The sequence below is a fragment of the Peromyscus eremicus genome, chromosome 5 (genome assembly GCF_949786415.1).
Source record: "Peromyscus eremicus chromosome 5, PerEre_H2_v1, whole genome shotgun sequence".
Classification (NCBI taxonomy): domain Eukaryota; kingdom Metazoa; phylum Chordata; class Mammalia; order Rodentia; family Cricetidae; genus Peromyscus; species Peromyscus eremicus.
Window position 1 is genome coordinate 38,708,930 of NC_081420.1, and position 14,264 is coordinate 38,723,193.

The following is a 14,264-nucleotide window of genomic DNA, read 5'->3' on the forward strand; positions in this document are numbered from 1 at the left end:
ATGGTCTATTTCCATCTGTCGTCCCCCGCCCCCCTTAGAGCATCTGTAAGAATTTCTTCCCACTGTAAGAATGGCTGTCATTTAAATTGGCATGAAATAGCCGGGCGGTGGTGGCGCACGCCTTTAATCCCAGCACTCGGGAGGCAGAGCCAGGCGGATCTCTGTGAGTTCGAGGCCAGCCTGGGCTACCAAGTGAGTTCCAGGAAAGGCGCAAAGCTACATAGAGAAACCCTGTCTCTAAAAACCAAAAAAAAAAAAAAAAAAAAAAAATTGGCATGAAATGCGGTAACAGGTCCCTTCCTGTCCAACAGCTTCCAACTGTTGCTGGTTTTTCATCTTGTCTGAGCCACAGACTGCCCTGACCTTAGCTGTCTGTTTCCCCGAAACTGCCTGGAGCAGTTGAAATTGATTCTGGCTAATTTTTCTTGGGAGGGACTAGGGCACAAATATCCAAAATAAAATACACTTGCATTTAAAAGCCTGAGATAGTATAGATGCTACTGTCCTGTGGATAGGCTTTGCCTACTTTTTGTTGTGGGGTTTTCTGAGCCCTTGCTGAATGGCACCAATGTCCTCTGTTCTCACTGTGCCACTGGTCTTCTGCGTCACTAGCTCCCAGGCCCCAAGCCCGCAGTGCCTGTGTGTTTGTGTTTTTCCTGCTCTCTGCTTACATGTCCTTCCTGGACCTTGTGAGATTCAAGTGCCTTTCCCTCTGAAAACATCTGTCACGAATCACAGCAAGTCCTCATTCAGAGATTCATGTGTTCTACTGAAACATTGACTTTCTTACATTTTCCATTCCCTGAAGAACTTCTACTTCCTTTCTACTTTCTTCTGCTGACCTGACAAATAGCCTTTTGTGGGAGGGGTGAGGGGGTGGGGGTGGGGTGGGGTGGTGATGATGATGACGCCATGTTTTCCTGATTTTTTTTTTTTTTTTTTTTTTTTAAGATTCTTTTTTTGTTTGGTTTGGTTTTTCGAGATGGTTTCTCTGTGTAGCCTTGGCTGTTCTGGTACTTGCTCTGTAGATCAGGCTGGCCTCCAACTCATAGAGATCCACCTGCCTGTCTTCTGAGTGCTGGGATTAAAGGCCTGTGCCATCACTGCCAGGCCAGTTTTCCTACTTATGGTAACCATGTAATGCATTGATTTCCTTCGTGTTGCTGCTGCTGCTGCTGTTACTCTTGTTGTCCTTACTGTTGCTGTTGTAGTTGCTGCTGTTGGTGTCGTTGTTGATGTTGTTGATGCTGTTGTTGTTGCTGTTTTGCAGTTCTGGGATGGACATCAGGACCTTGAACATACTAGGCAGGTGCTCTACCCCTGAGCTACATCCACAACCCTGTACTGAGTGTCTCCACAGCCAAAGAAAAAACAGTTTCCCAACACTCCAGTATGGACATTACATTTGCAATTCTGAGACCCAATACCAAGTGCAAAAGGGTAGCTGCCATCTTAAAGATATTGATCCAGCTTGCTTTACAGACATTATACAGATTTCCCAACACCCGGTGGCTGTGTTGGTTATTTTACAGTTCAGAGATACACACCTTGAGACTGTCTTAAGGGAACTGAATTCTGTCATGTTTCAGATCCAGGGCCTGCTCACTGAGAGTTGTCTGAAAACAATAACACAGAGATCAACAGAATGAAAACAGGGTTGGGAAAGTACAGAGATGTGCACAGAGTTCACATCAGCCTGGCTTAGCTTTCCAGAAGGAGGGAAACAAATGAGAGACGGTGACACTGGAGAGTGTCGGGAACTGGGGATTGGCAGACTGGCTGCAGAAGCCCAGCAAACCCAGAACAGGAGAGATGGGGGACAGAGTCCAGGGGAGGAAAATTTCCTCTTTCTCTGGACTTCACACACATACCACACACACACACACACACACACACACACACACACACACACACACACACACACACACCGTGGAGCCTGGCCACTCGCTGCTCAGCAGTTAAGAAAGCCAGGAGACAATGAGATGATGTTGGCAAACTTCCCCCAAACATAAACTGTTAGTGCAGAGTTACACATCCAGTGTAACTGACCCAGTGCTTAAGGAGGATGCAATGAAGACAGTTCATCCAGAAACTGAGACAGCGGGGCTGGAGCCGCAGCTCAGAAATGAAGAGCATGAACTGCTCTTGCAGAGGACCAAGTCCAGTTCCCAGCACCCACATCACGCCGTTCACATCCACACGTAACTTTGGCTCCAGGAGATCCTAGGCCTTCTTCTCCCACCCACCCACCCCCAGCCTACATGATTAAAACATCTTTAAAAGAAAAGAAAGAAACACACACACAACAACAACCAGATTAGCTTTCTCTTCCTAGATTACACTAAAAATTAAGGGTTATACCTTGGGTCAAAATAAAAGCTATCAGAGAAGAAAATATCTGAGCTTTATGAAACAAGGAATGGGGAAAATGTAGTGTTGCTAAACAGAAACACTGGCTTTCTGAAACAACATTTCAAGTCCAGTGTGCCAAAAACTAAGAAAAACCAAATATGTGTGTGTGTGTGTGTGTGTGTGTGTGTGTGTGTGTGTGTGTATGTGTATCTCAGGACAATGAAATGAAACTACCTAGTCCTGTGGTGATGAATCAATGTAACATTAGACCTAGCTCACCACTCAACATTGCTACCCTTTCCTATTTGTGCTCATTTAAATTTAAGCTAATTAACATCTGGTAAAACTTAAAATTCAGACTCTCAGCAACTCTCTGCCTCCCACATCACTGTAGATAAGTGTTTGCTTGAGACTCATTAAAACCTGAGGCACAACGTGGGGCTCCGGAAGGCGGGCTGTTGAAGGGTGGGTGCTGGGGGACCGAGAACCATGCGTGGTGGAGACGCAGTGAAAGGACCTGAGCTGGAGCCTGCAGCATTGCGCATGTGTCCCAGGACCCTTCCTCCCAGCCCTGTATCACACAGATCACCCCGGAAACCTTAGACGCTATTGCTCAGAGAACACGGAAAGAAAACTGTAGGTCCTGAAGCAAAGGTTTGGACAGACTGGGGTGTCCAAGGAGAATACTAGAGAAAGAAACAGGAGAACTGGACAGGAGACCCTGAGCCCTTATGCACCAATTCCCGTAAGCACTGAGTAGCCCTGAACAAGTCACTGACCTCTCTGAGCCCCACTCTCCTTATTTATAGACTAAGTATATCAGAATCAGCCTTCGTTTACAGGGTATTATGTGGACTGAAAAGCGTCCTGGATGAGTTTTATTTTGTAGAGTGAAGTGCGGCCTTGATCCGTCACTTGGTATTAAGGTTATAGGTGGATAATTTTGTCATTCAGCTAGGGTTCAAATTTGGGTCTGACAGAAACACAGATGCCTTTTCCATAGAGCAATCCCGTCACCCATCTTGAGCAAGTCATTTAACATTCCTTAGTGCACACATTTCTCACCTGTGAGGGAAGATCCCTTGAGAGCTACCCCATCCATCTGCACAGATGTTGGGAGGGTGGAATGTGCAGTGTTTTTTCTCAGATGCTGCAGGGCTGTGAGAAAACATGTTTTGGTGTTGCTATTGAGGTTGTTTATAGGATTCTCTGTAAACGTTTTCATCTGTTGTTATTCGTGTTGTTTATTGCTGTTCTTATAACTACTGTTTTACAGTTAGGAAAACTTTTCTCTTAGAAGAGAAAAATTGGCAGTCATTTCAATGATTTTGTTATTTTTCTCCTGTTGTGTTTTGGTAGAACTATTGAACGGTTCATTATAATTTAGAGGTTTGTGTGATTTGGGAAGTCACATACATATTTTAGCGATTTCTAATTCTCAAGTTTGTGTCTGTTAAGCATGCTTTCTAGGACCTGGGAGCTTAGTCTGCTGCGGCGAGTTGCTTTGTAAAAGCATGTTTTATCATTCTCATTCATAGCTGTGTTAAGTTCAGCTGTGGCCCGGTGTACTTCAGATGCCGGAGTGAAGCACGGGTTCTGCTGAGTGTCTGGCTGATTTAAAGTGATTCCTTGAGTTCACCAGTCACGCAGGAGTTACAGATCTCCTAGGGGCTGTCTGGAGTCCTTGGATGCTCCCCAGGGGTTCCTGTCCTCCAGGGGTTCTGGTGGCTGCGTCCTTATCTCCCTCTTCTGTGTTGCAGGGTTTGCTCGAGAACATGGTGGATGCGGCCGAGAACCTCTGCCCCAGTGTGATGAAAAAAGCCCACATCCGACAGGACCTGATCCATGCCAGCACTGAAAAGATTTCCATCCCGCGCACCTTTGTTAAAAATGTCCTGTTGGAGCAGTCCGGAATCGACATTCTTAACAAAATTAGGTATGTTCATTGTGTTACTATGTGAGACACGGTCCAGGTTCTTATCTTCCCAAGAAGATAGTGTTGTTGGCTTCATCATCAAGGAGTGTGTTGAGATGTGTCTAACGGACCGAGGAGAATGTATGTAAACATAGTTATGCACACAAGCAATGTATGTAGACATAGGTTATACACACAAGTGAGAGTTCTGGACATGTTATGTCTGCATTACCTAAGAGCACAGAGTCTCTGAGTCTCTCTCTCTCTCTCTCTCTCTCTCTCTCTCTCTCTCTCTCTCTCTCTCTCTCACACACACACACACACACACACACACACACCCCGTTCCCCCTTCCTCCCTGTCAGTTTTGTTATTGTTGTTGTTTTGGTGTTTGGTTTTTTTTGTTTATTTTGTTTGTTTTGTTGAGGGGTCCTCAATCTATAGCTCAGGCTTTACTGAAACTCTGTAGCCCAGACTAGCCTGAAACTTATAGCAGTCCTCCTGCCTCAGACCTCTAGAATGAACCATCATGTGTTCATCCCAGGTTAGGATGGTGGGCTTTGATGTCCCCAAATATGTGTTTGGAGAGGCTTGAGCAGTATATCAGGATTTCAGTATTTAGAAGACATAATGAGAAACTTCCTTGATTTTCATGGAGAGACCCCTGGGCTCATGAGCATTGTGTTGTACTCAGTTCATCCTCTTTATGCCTCTTAGGTGGGGAATGAGATGGCTGGAAGCCCAGTTCCAAACAGGTTAAGTTTCCCCTTTTACCTGTTTCTGAATATTGATAAAGATATTTAGATGAGCAAGAAAATTAGCAGTTGTGGAGAGCTGGGAAGAGTACGACCACACAACTATGAAGCCAAATGGCCCCAACCAGAGCAAGCCAGATAGCCACACAGAGTGTCTCTGGGCTGTAAACCAGAGTCAGGAAACCCGTGGCACTGGATGGCCTCAGATTGGAGACTTGGCTTTGCATTCTGTTGGTTTAATGAGCTTCTGGTATCTACTGGGATGAAGTCTAAAGCAGTTTGAAAACTCTGAGAAATGAGAAAAAAGGATTTTGAGTTTATAGAACCACTCGAGGATTATCGAGTTTATGCATTCCAGCCCTTACAGGAGTGCTTACAAATTTTAGTTATCTAAGACTCAGCTTTGTTAGTGAAAATAAATATTTAAGTATCACGTATTTTAAACATAAATACTTAAAATGGGAAGTATTAAATATCCCCTTTAAATGTTAGGATGAAAACTGTATTAGCCGGTATTCTTTCATGGGAATAGTTTCTGCCACCAATATAGAACATGGGCTGATGTCTGAACTGCAGTATCAAACTCCTGTTGTTTTCTCTCCCCCTTTAAAAACATTTTCATATCATCACATTAGTTATACATAGTAATGGCTTTCCTTATGACATTTCCACACATGTACACAATGTATCCAGTCATATTCACCACCACTCCTGCTCCACTCTGGTTAATCCTGCCCCTCTTCCTAACCCATCCCCCTTCTGTTTTTTATTAGCAAATTCTGTCAAATGTGGTCACCTTCCCTGAAAACTGGAAAATTCAGAAAGTTGCACAGGAGTGTAGAACCCTTTACATGGGTGAATCAGTTGTGTGTCCATAGACTCATTTCTTGGATTTTTATAATGCATTGAGTAAGCTGAGCGCTGACAACTCACATACATACAGGGATAATACAGGCACATTTGTATGAGAGGTCGTGCAGGGTGAGGGACTCTTAAGAAAGTAGAACCCCAGCAACAAAATGATAGAACAGTCCAGAGACATCAAACAACAGTGGCCTTTTTAAGTCTTCACCTTGGAGTCTATAAACCACCCTTCCCCATCTTCAGAGAAGGAGGGAGAAAGAGAGGTATGAAGTAATGTACCTAGAGGGTTAGAAAGAGACGTAATCTCAGGCATGGCTAATGAGAATCAAGAAATACTTGTTATCACCCGATTCCAGCATCCTCTGGAATCCTGGGTAGGACTCTGTTCCATGTTTTTAGTATGAGACAAGAGTGAATCTCACCTGGATAACTCTGATGTGTTTAACTAAATTTCATTCTCACCACCACCACCACCACCACCACCACCATCATCATCATCATCATCATCATCATCTCCAGTTTAGGCCAGCCTTAGACTCACAGCTATCTTTCTGCCTCAGCCTTCTGAGTCCTGGGGTTCTGATTGTGAGCCATCACACCCAGCTTAAAGTATTAGATAATTAAATATTAGACAATCAAATACCAGTGAGACCTTGTTTCATCAAAAAAGAATTGAAGAATCCTCCTGGAGATTTACACAAGTATCAGAGTTAATCCCCCTCCTGCACCCTAGCATTAATCTTCCCGAGGAAGGAAATCTCAGTGCAAATTGTCACACTCAGGTTACAGGGATTTTTCTGTTACACATTCAACCTCAGCTTTAGGATTAAGTAATTTTGTTTTGACAGTTCATTTGTCTGTTCTGAAAACATAAAATTGTTGACTTCAAAAGCAGGCTAAGCTCATAAGACGATTCTAGAATGTAGGTATGTGACTGACTTCCTGACTCTCTCCCTCAAATCTTGGACCTGTGTATACTTCCGCTTTAGAATAGGGTGATTCATGGATGGTGAATCCTTGTGAATGGCTGAAGTATGAACTAAAACAGGAGTCATCTGTAGGAGCCAGAGCCTGTTACTTAAAAACTATAAACCTCTTTCTGTTGCTGAGGAATTGTCTGAGGTCAGATTAAGAGGCATCCAAACTGAAAATTGTAATAACCTCTATTAGAAAAGGTGGAGCACTGTGGATTTTTGACGTGCCTAGCATAATGATAAGTCAAAGCAGAAATAGTGTGACACAGTTCCGTTGGTGCAAACATTTTATGTGCTGTGTGTGCACATGGCTGTGTGTGCACACTGAAGTGATAACAGAGGGGTACTAGCCTGACTAGACTCTCTGAACTTTCTGCAATCAGAGTCAGCTCAGGTCTGTGACAGTAGATGCAATGTGTCACGTGGCACAGGTGGTTCCTATTGAGTTTGTCTTTATCCAGGCAGTTTTCATTTCTACCATTAAATCGCAGGCTTCAAACTCAGAGACAGGTCAACATTGGCAATGGATGCCTGTCACCTGTGTGTTTATGGCATTTAAGGGTTACTTTTGGTACTCCTTAGTCCTGTCCCCATATTCTTCCAGTCCATTTTCGAAGACGGGAACGGGATCCCAGTTGGCCTTACTGGCATGACCTCACAGGTGCATGCTCCTCCCTCCCCCGAATACAGGCTGAAAAGCTTCTCTCCCCTTTGGTGTCCACAGCGAGGTGAAGCTGACAGTGGCCTCATTCCTGTCTGACCGCATCGTGGATGAGATCCTGGAGGCGCTCTCCAGCAGCCATCGGAAGCTGGTGAGTGCCAGCGTCCGGAGCGAGCCCTGCTGGTTTGGCCCTGCCATGAAGCAGAGTGGGTTCCAGGAAGGGGTGTGGTTTCTTTTCTCTGTCTTCTTTGCAGCATGATGGGTGGAGAGCCTGGCATTCCTCCTCCCTCTTCTACTGCTTCTAGCCATACTGGAATGCATCAGAATTGAATGATGGGGGTAGAAGTGAGCAATATTAGAAATCTTGTCCAGTTTTAATGAAGGTCAAACACACATTTATATATATATACATATATATATATATACATATGTGTGTGTGTGTGTATATATATATATATATATATATATATATATATATCCTTAAACTCCTGATTCTCCTGCCTCTCCCTCCCAAATGTGTATGTTGTCCTGCCCAGCTAAGCCTATTCTTTAAAATCCAAAAGACAGTTTATCTGTAGCAGCAGTACTCCAAATGTTCCCTGTGGACCCCAGCTGGCACCTAACACACGTTACCAGTCTGTGATCATTCATTAGTTAAGAAACCAGCAGGGCCACTGAGAAGTTTCTAGAGCTTTGACAGGCCCACGATATTCAAGCACATATAATTTTCTAAAATTTTTCTGTGTTGTGTTGTATCAGCATTGCAGCCCTGTGCCAAATTGTATAGAAAACAGATTCCTGGCCCATCAAGCTGAAGACGCTGTATTCTCGTCTTCTGGCAGCCAGGAGTAACTTCATTGTCTAGAGTTCCCAATTCAGACTCAGTGGAGCGTGCTCTTTAAAAATTTATTTATTCATTTAGAGACATGGCCTCACTATATAGCTCCGGCCAGGCTGGCACATTCTATTTTAGAAACATTTTATTGATGTCCCATGGACACTGGAGCTGCCTCAGAATGCTGACAGGGTGCCACCAATTCCGGATGATGTCTTGGCATGACTCCACCTGAGAAGCCTTCATGGGAAGTTTGAAGTTTTCACTTTTTTTTTTGCCTTTTATTAAGAAGTTACTCAGAATATTGATTTTTTATGCTTGGAAAAGTTTTGTATTAATGTACTCTATTTTGTACTTTTTCATTGCTGTAACAAAATAGTTGACGAACCCTTCGGAATGGAAGGGTTTCTTTCGGCTCATGGTTGGAGGGTCCACCCTGGTGTGGCTCACACAGCAGCAGGAGCTGAGGCGGCAGGTCACATTGCATCCACGAACAGGAAGCAGAGAGACATGAATGCCGCAGCTCACTGCCCTTCTCCACATTCCCTTCTGTCTGGGACCCCAGCCTGGGGGAGGGAGACACCCATCTTCAGGGCAGGCCTTCCCCGCTCAGTCACAGACAGGCCCAGGTGTGATTCCTGGGTGGGTCTCATAATGAACCTGCAGCGTACGCTCACATTGCTTTGTGATTAATCTGAACATCCATTCTGGGGGTCTGGCTTATAAAAAGAGAAATTCAGTATTCAAAAATTTCAGTATCTGAAAATAATGCTACCTTTGGAATGAAACTGGTCAACTAGCTTCCGCCCATTGGGGTTTAGGGAAGTCCTCCAGGCTTGCGTAGACTTCCTCAGCGGCTTCTCATCCTTCAGAAATAGTTTCTGGTGTTTAAATCAACCCAGCACATCCCACTTCCTACTGTGTGCTTTTGTACATTTACTAAGACATAAAATCTGGGAATAATGGCTCATCAAATATGGTATTCCACACATGAAAACAGTGGGAGGTAACTTATTAAGTTTTCATTTATTTTCTTTTAGTATTTAAAAATAATGGAAGTTGGAATCATTTTACCGTCATTAGATATTATTAAGCAACTAGATACAGAATGAAATGCTTATTAAACAAGATTAATAAAAAGAAAGCTACTTATTTTCTTCTCAGGTAGTATTTTCATTTATTATTTTAAAAAAGATTTTTCAAAAATTTATTTTTTATTGGGAGTGTTTGGGTGTATCGATGTACTGGTAGGCATATGGAGGTCAGAGGACAATTTGTGGGAGTCTGTTCTCTCTTTCCACCATGTGGGAAGTGAACCTCAGGGTTCACTTCCATGGTATGACTTGGCGGCAGATGCTTTTACCCGCTGAACCACCTTGCCAGTACCCTCCCTTATGAGGTTTCTTATTTCTCACTTACCAGGCGTGCAAAAGTCAGAAAAGGAACGTTAGGCTAATGTATATTGATTCAGAGACGTCACTGAAGCTGGGTCTGGTGGTACTCACCTGGGATCCCAGCACCCTGGAGCGCAGGCTGAATCAGGGAGGTTCTAGGTCGGGCAGGATTAGATAATGAGACACATTTCAAAAACGCTGAGTTAATTTTTTAATCGCTTAATTAAATTAAATTTCCTTGATGACTTGCAGGGTAGCTCTCTACAGTTCCTCCTTGTTTCCTGCTCTAATTTCTGCTTGTGCTCTCTTAACCCCTAGGCGGACCATTTCAGCAGGCGAGGCAAGAGCCTTCCCCAGCGAGAGGCCCTAGAGGTGGAGCTGGCGGAGGAGAAGCCGGTGAAACGTGCCACACTTATGGTGGAGGATCTCACCGAGGTGGAGAGGCTGGAAGACCTAGACACCTGTATGGTAAGCCGCAGCCCCTGCGGGTGCCATGCCCACCCCCACTGTGCCGTGCCCCTGGTTAGTTTTTAAAGTCTCATTGTTTGAGATCAGACACTCATCAGAACATGGAGAAAGCCATCCAGGACCACATGTATGAAGCAGCTTCCACTTTCGGAAAACACGTGTGTTGTACAGCCAGAAGGAGGCATGCACCTCCTGGATGGAACCTCAGGATGACTCAGTCAGGAATAGCCTTTCTCAGGGTCTGATGGCCCTTGGATTTGACCTTAGCTTCAATTTCAGGGCTTACATTTCTGTGAAGACCCAATAAATTCAGTTGCACTGGGGGAGGGTTAGGGCCCTAAGTTAGGCTTATACATTGCATTAATTTGGATTGAAGGGTTACTTCCGAGAGCACAGAACATAATGAATACCACTGATCTCTCTGGGGAAAAAATCAGTACTTGGTCAACAACTGTTAAGAAGAGCATGACTGAAAGCCTTGAAAACAACCTGAATTCATAAGGGCGGCGTTCTTTTGGTAGTGGTGGGGTTGTTTTGAGACAAGGTGTTTTCTTTCTCGATAGCCCAGGTTTACCTAGGACTAAATATGTCACCCAGGCTGGTCTTGAACTCATGGCAGTCTTCATGCCTCATGCCTGGGGTTACAGATGTGAGCCGCCATAAAGTTCAAGCAAAGAATGCTCTTTTGTTGTTGTTGTTGGTGGTGGTGGCGGTCTTTTGTTCTGTTTTGTTTTGATTTTGAGACAGGGTGTTAGTAACTCTTGCTGACCTCAAACTCCTATATGTAGAGGATGACTTTGAATTCCACGTCCTGACTCAGGTACCCAAGCACTAGGATGACAGCTGTGCTTACCATACCCTGCTTTGATATTTGTCAGATATGGTGGCGCACACCTTTAATTCTGGCACTCGGAGGCAGAGGCAGGCAGATCTCTGTGAGTTTGAGACCAGCCTGCTCTCCAAAGCAAGTTCCAGGACAGCCAGGGCTGTTACACAGAGAAACCCTGTCTTGAAAAACAAAAACAAAACAAAACAAAAAACAATGTCAGAAAGAGGGTCTTTTTTAAAGGGGGCTGGATGGGGTGGAGAAATGGCTTAGTGATTAATAGTACTTGCTGCTCTTTCAGAGGAATAGAATCAGCACCCAGTTCTTAACCTCAAAAACTCAAACTCCAGGGAATCTGACACTTTTTTCTGGCCTCCTTGGTTATCCACAAGTAGGCACATGCACACATATGCACGCACGCATGCACGCGTGCATACACACACACACACACACACACACACACACACACACACACACGTAGATGTAACCAACCGTCTTATTAAATAAGAAACACAGAGCCGATTCAGAGAAGAAAGCCAAGAGGTCAGAACTAAGAGCCTTACCCTTCCTGCTTCAGCTATCCTGCTTCAGCCAAGAGAGCTCTCCGAAAAAGGGGCCTACTTCCTGTGTGTATGCCTTTTTATAGTCTAGCTGTTCTGCCTTCTCATTGGTTGTAAACCTAAACACGTGACTGCCTTGTCATTGCCTGTATGTACCGCCCTCCAGGTCCTTAAAGGCGTGCGCCACCACCGCCACGCACTTGCTATGGCTCTAAAACTCTGACCCCCAGGCAACTTTATTTATTAACATACAATTAAAATCACATTTCAGTACAAGTAAAATACCACCACACACACACACACACACACACACACACACACACACACAAATAAGTAATAAGATAAATCTGTACAAAATATATTTGCTGTCCACACCACCTGCTCCTTTCACAGATCAGGGCATCTCAGGAACTCAGGATGCCCGATCTGTAGCGTCTACCCGCGCTTCTTGCCGGCATTCCAGGTTTGAAGGGTGCAGTTCTTGTGTTACTGATTGATAATCCCTAATTTGTCACTACTTCTAATATAATACCTTTAAAAACTGCCAGGAGCTCGGGGTGGAGGTGAGAAGGCAGCAGCGTCTGTGACTTGCCAGTTCACTAACTATCTGCTGTTTTCTCCGTTATTCTAATGAGTGTCAGACCCATTCAGAATCAAAAAAGACGTTGCTGCTGAAGAGCCATTTATCTCCGACTGCTGTTTGCTTGGAGGAGAATTGGAGCAGGCTTGAATTAACTGGAACATCACTCTGCAAACCCTGTCTCCAGCGATAAAGCAGCAATTATTTCCCTCAATACTTTCCAGCCGCTGAATTCAATATATAATTTTAAGTTTTGAATACAGTCTAAAATTTAGCGAAAGTGTACTTGACCTGATCAAGAAACTGTTTTTGGTTTTTTTTTTAACTGAAGAAATTGCCTCATTTTTTGATACCAGCAGTTCACATGTGTGGAAGTTCAGATAGGGTTTCCTCTAGCCCAGGCTAGACCTTTCAACTTCTGTGAAACTGACGGTGATCTTGAACTTCTGATCCTCCTGCCACCATGAACTCAGTGCTGTATTCAGTCACCATGTCAGATCTTGACAGTGGTTTTCTCTTTCTCTGTGTGTGTTTGTTGGCGTGTGGGTGCATAGGTGCATATATGGAGAACCAAGTCAGTCATTGGGAACCCGCCTCCCATGGATTTTCAAACAGTGTCTCCCACTGGGATGTGGCGCTTGCTGGTTCCTGTCTCTGTCTCTGCCTCTGCTGAGACACAGCTCCATGCCACTGTGTTTGGCTTTTTAATTGGGTTCTGGAACTTGAGCTCAGGTCTTTGTGCTTTTAAGACGGCTGAGGCTCCTATCTGTCAAAGCCAGCAGTTATTAGTTAAATGGTTTGTTCACAAGACGGCTAGCCACAGGCTGTGGTCAGCGTGTCTCATTTACAGCTAGCTGCACGGATGTTCACTGCACGACAGATGGTCCTCATCACGACTGTTAAGTTATTCCTTGCAGTTTTACTCTGTGACAGCCTTTTCTTACGGATAGCACTTCAGAAAGAAGAGATGTGACAACTTTTTAGCTACTAGGTTCACCAGTCCCCCGGAACCCCCAGGGTCTTAGTGTCATTTCTACTGCTGTGAAAATACTCTGACAAAAGGGGAGAGCTTTATTTTAGCTTACAATAGAAACACTGTGTGTGTGTGTGTGTGTGTGTGTGTGTGTGTGTGTGTGTGTGTGTGTTGAGACAGGCTGTCATGTAGTCCAGGCTTTCCTGGAACTCCTGATGCTCCAGTTTCTAGTTTCTTAATGTTTGGATTGTCATGTGTACCCACTATAACTCTTGAGGAAAAAAAAAGTTAGTGTTTTTTGTTGGTGTTTTGTTTGTTTGTTGTTGTTTTGTTTATTTCGTTTTTTGAGGCAGAGATTTTTGTCTTGGTTCTGAATTCAATGATATTTAAATTTGAGTTTTTTTTCTTTTTTTAAAATTTTATATGCATTGGTGTTTTGCCTGTCTGTATGGCATGTCTGTCTGTGTGAGGGTGTTAGATTCCCTGTTACAGACAGTTGTGAGCATCTATGTGGGTGCTGATGAGCTCCATGTTCAGGGAGACCCTTACTCAAAACATGATGTGGAGAGTGATACATAGGAAGACACATGACATCCACCTCTGGCCACTGCACACACGTGAGCATATCAGCATATAGCACACACTAGAGAATGATGAGCGTCTTACATAGAAGCTCATAGCAGCTGCAGGGATTGACATCGGTCTCTTCAGTCCGAAGGGAGGGAATCTGAGGGCAAAAGCAGAAATGTAGGGTGGAAGAGGATGTGGTACCCGTTTGAGTCTGGGTTTTGTAGAATAACTCTTTACCCCTTATCTCTGTTTTTTGAGCCCCCAAGTCCTTCCCTGGACTGAGGTACGAATTTGATTTATGTCTATTAAGGGCCCATTGAGTAAGCACCCCTATGAAATGTATCACTGGCTAGGTGTGGTGCTGCATTCCTTTAATCCCAGCACTTGGGAGGCAGAGACAGGAGGATCTCTGTGAGTTCCAGGACAGCCTGCTCTACATAGAGAGACCCTGTCTCAAAAACAAACAAACAAAAAACCATATTGTTATGATATTTACATGTTCTGTATCATTGCTGTGATCACTGCTGGTTTCATCCCCA

The 14,264-nt window shown here is 44.2% G+C and overlaps 1 protein-coding gene across 2 annotated transcripts in view; it reads left to right on the top strand.

Moving 5' to 3' along the window:
• Carmil1 (capping protein regulator and myosin 1 linker 1) overlaps window positions 1–14,264 on the top strand; it is a 294,654-nt gene that overhangs the window by 238,535 nt on the left and 41,855 nt on the right. For both annotated transcript variants that reach the window (XM_059263261.1, XM_059263262.1), the window contains exons 27-29: window positions 4,113–4,288; window positions 7,583–7,670; window positions 10,067–10,216. In XM_059263261.1, the coding sequence (XP_059119244.1) occupies window positions 4,113–4,288; window positions 7,583–7,670; window positions 10,067–10,216 (414 nt within the window). The remainder of the gene's footprint in view (window positions 1–4,112; window positions 4,289–7,582; window positions 7,671–10,066; window positions 10,217–14,264) is intronic.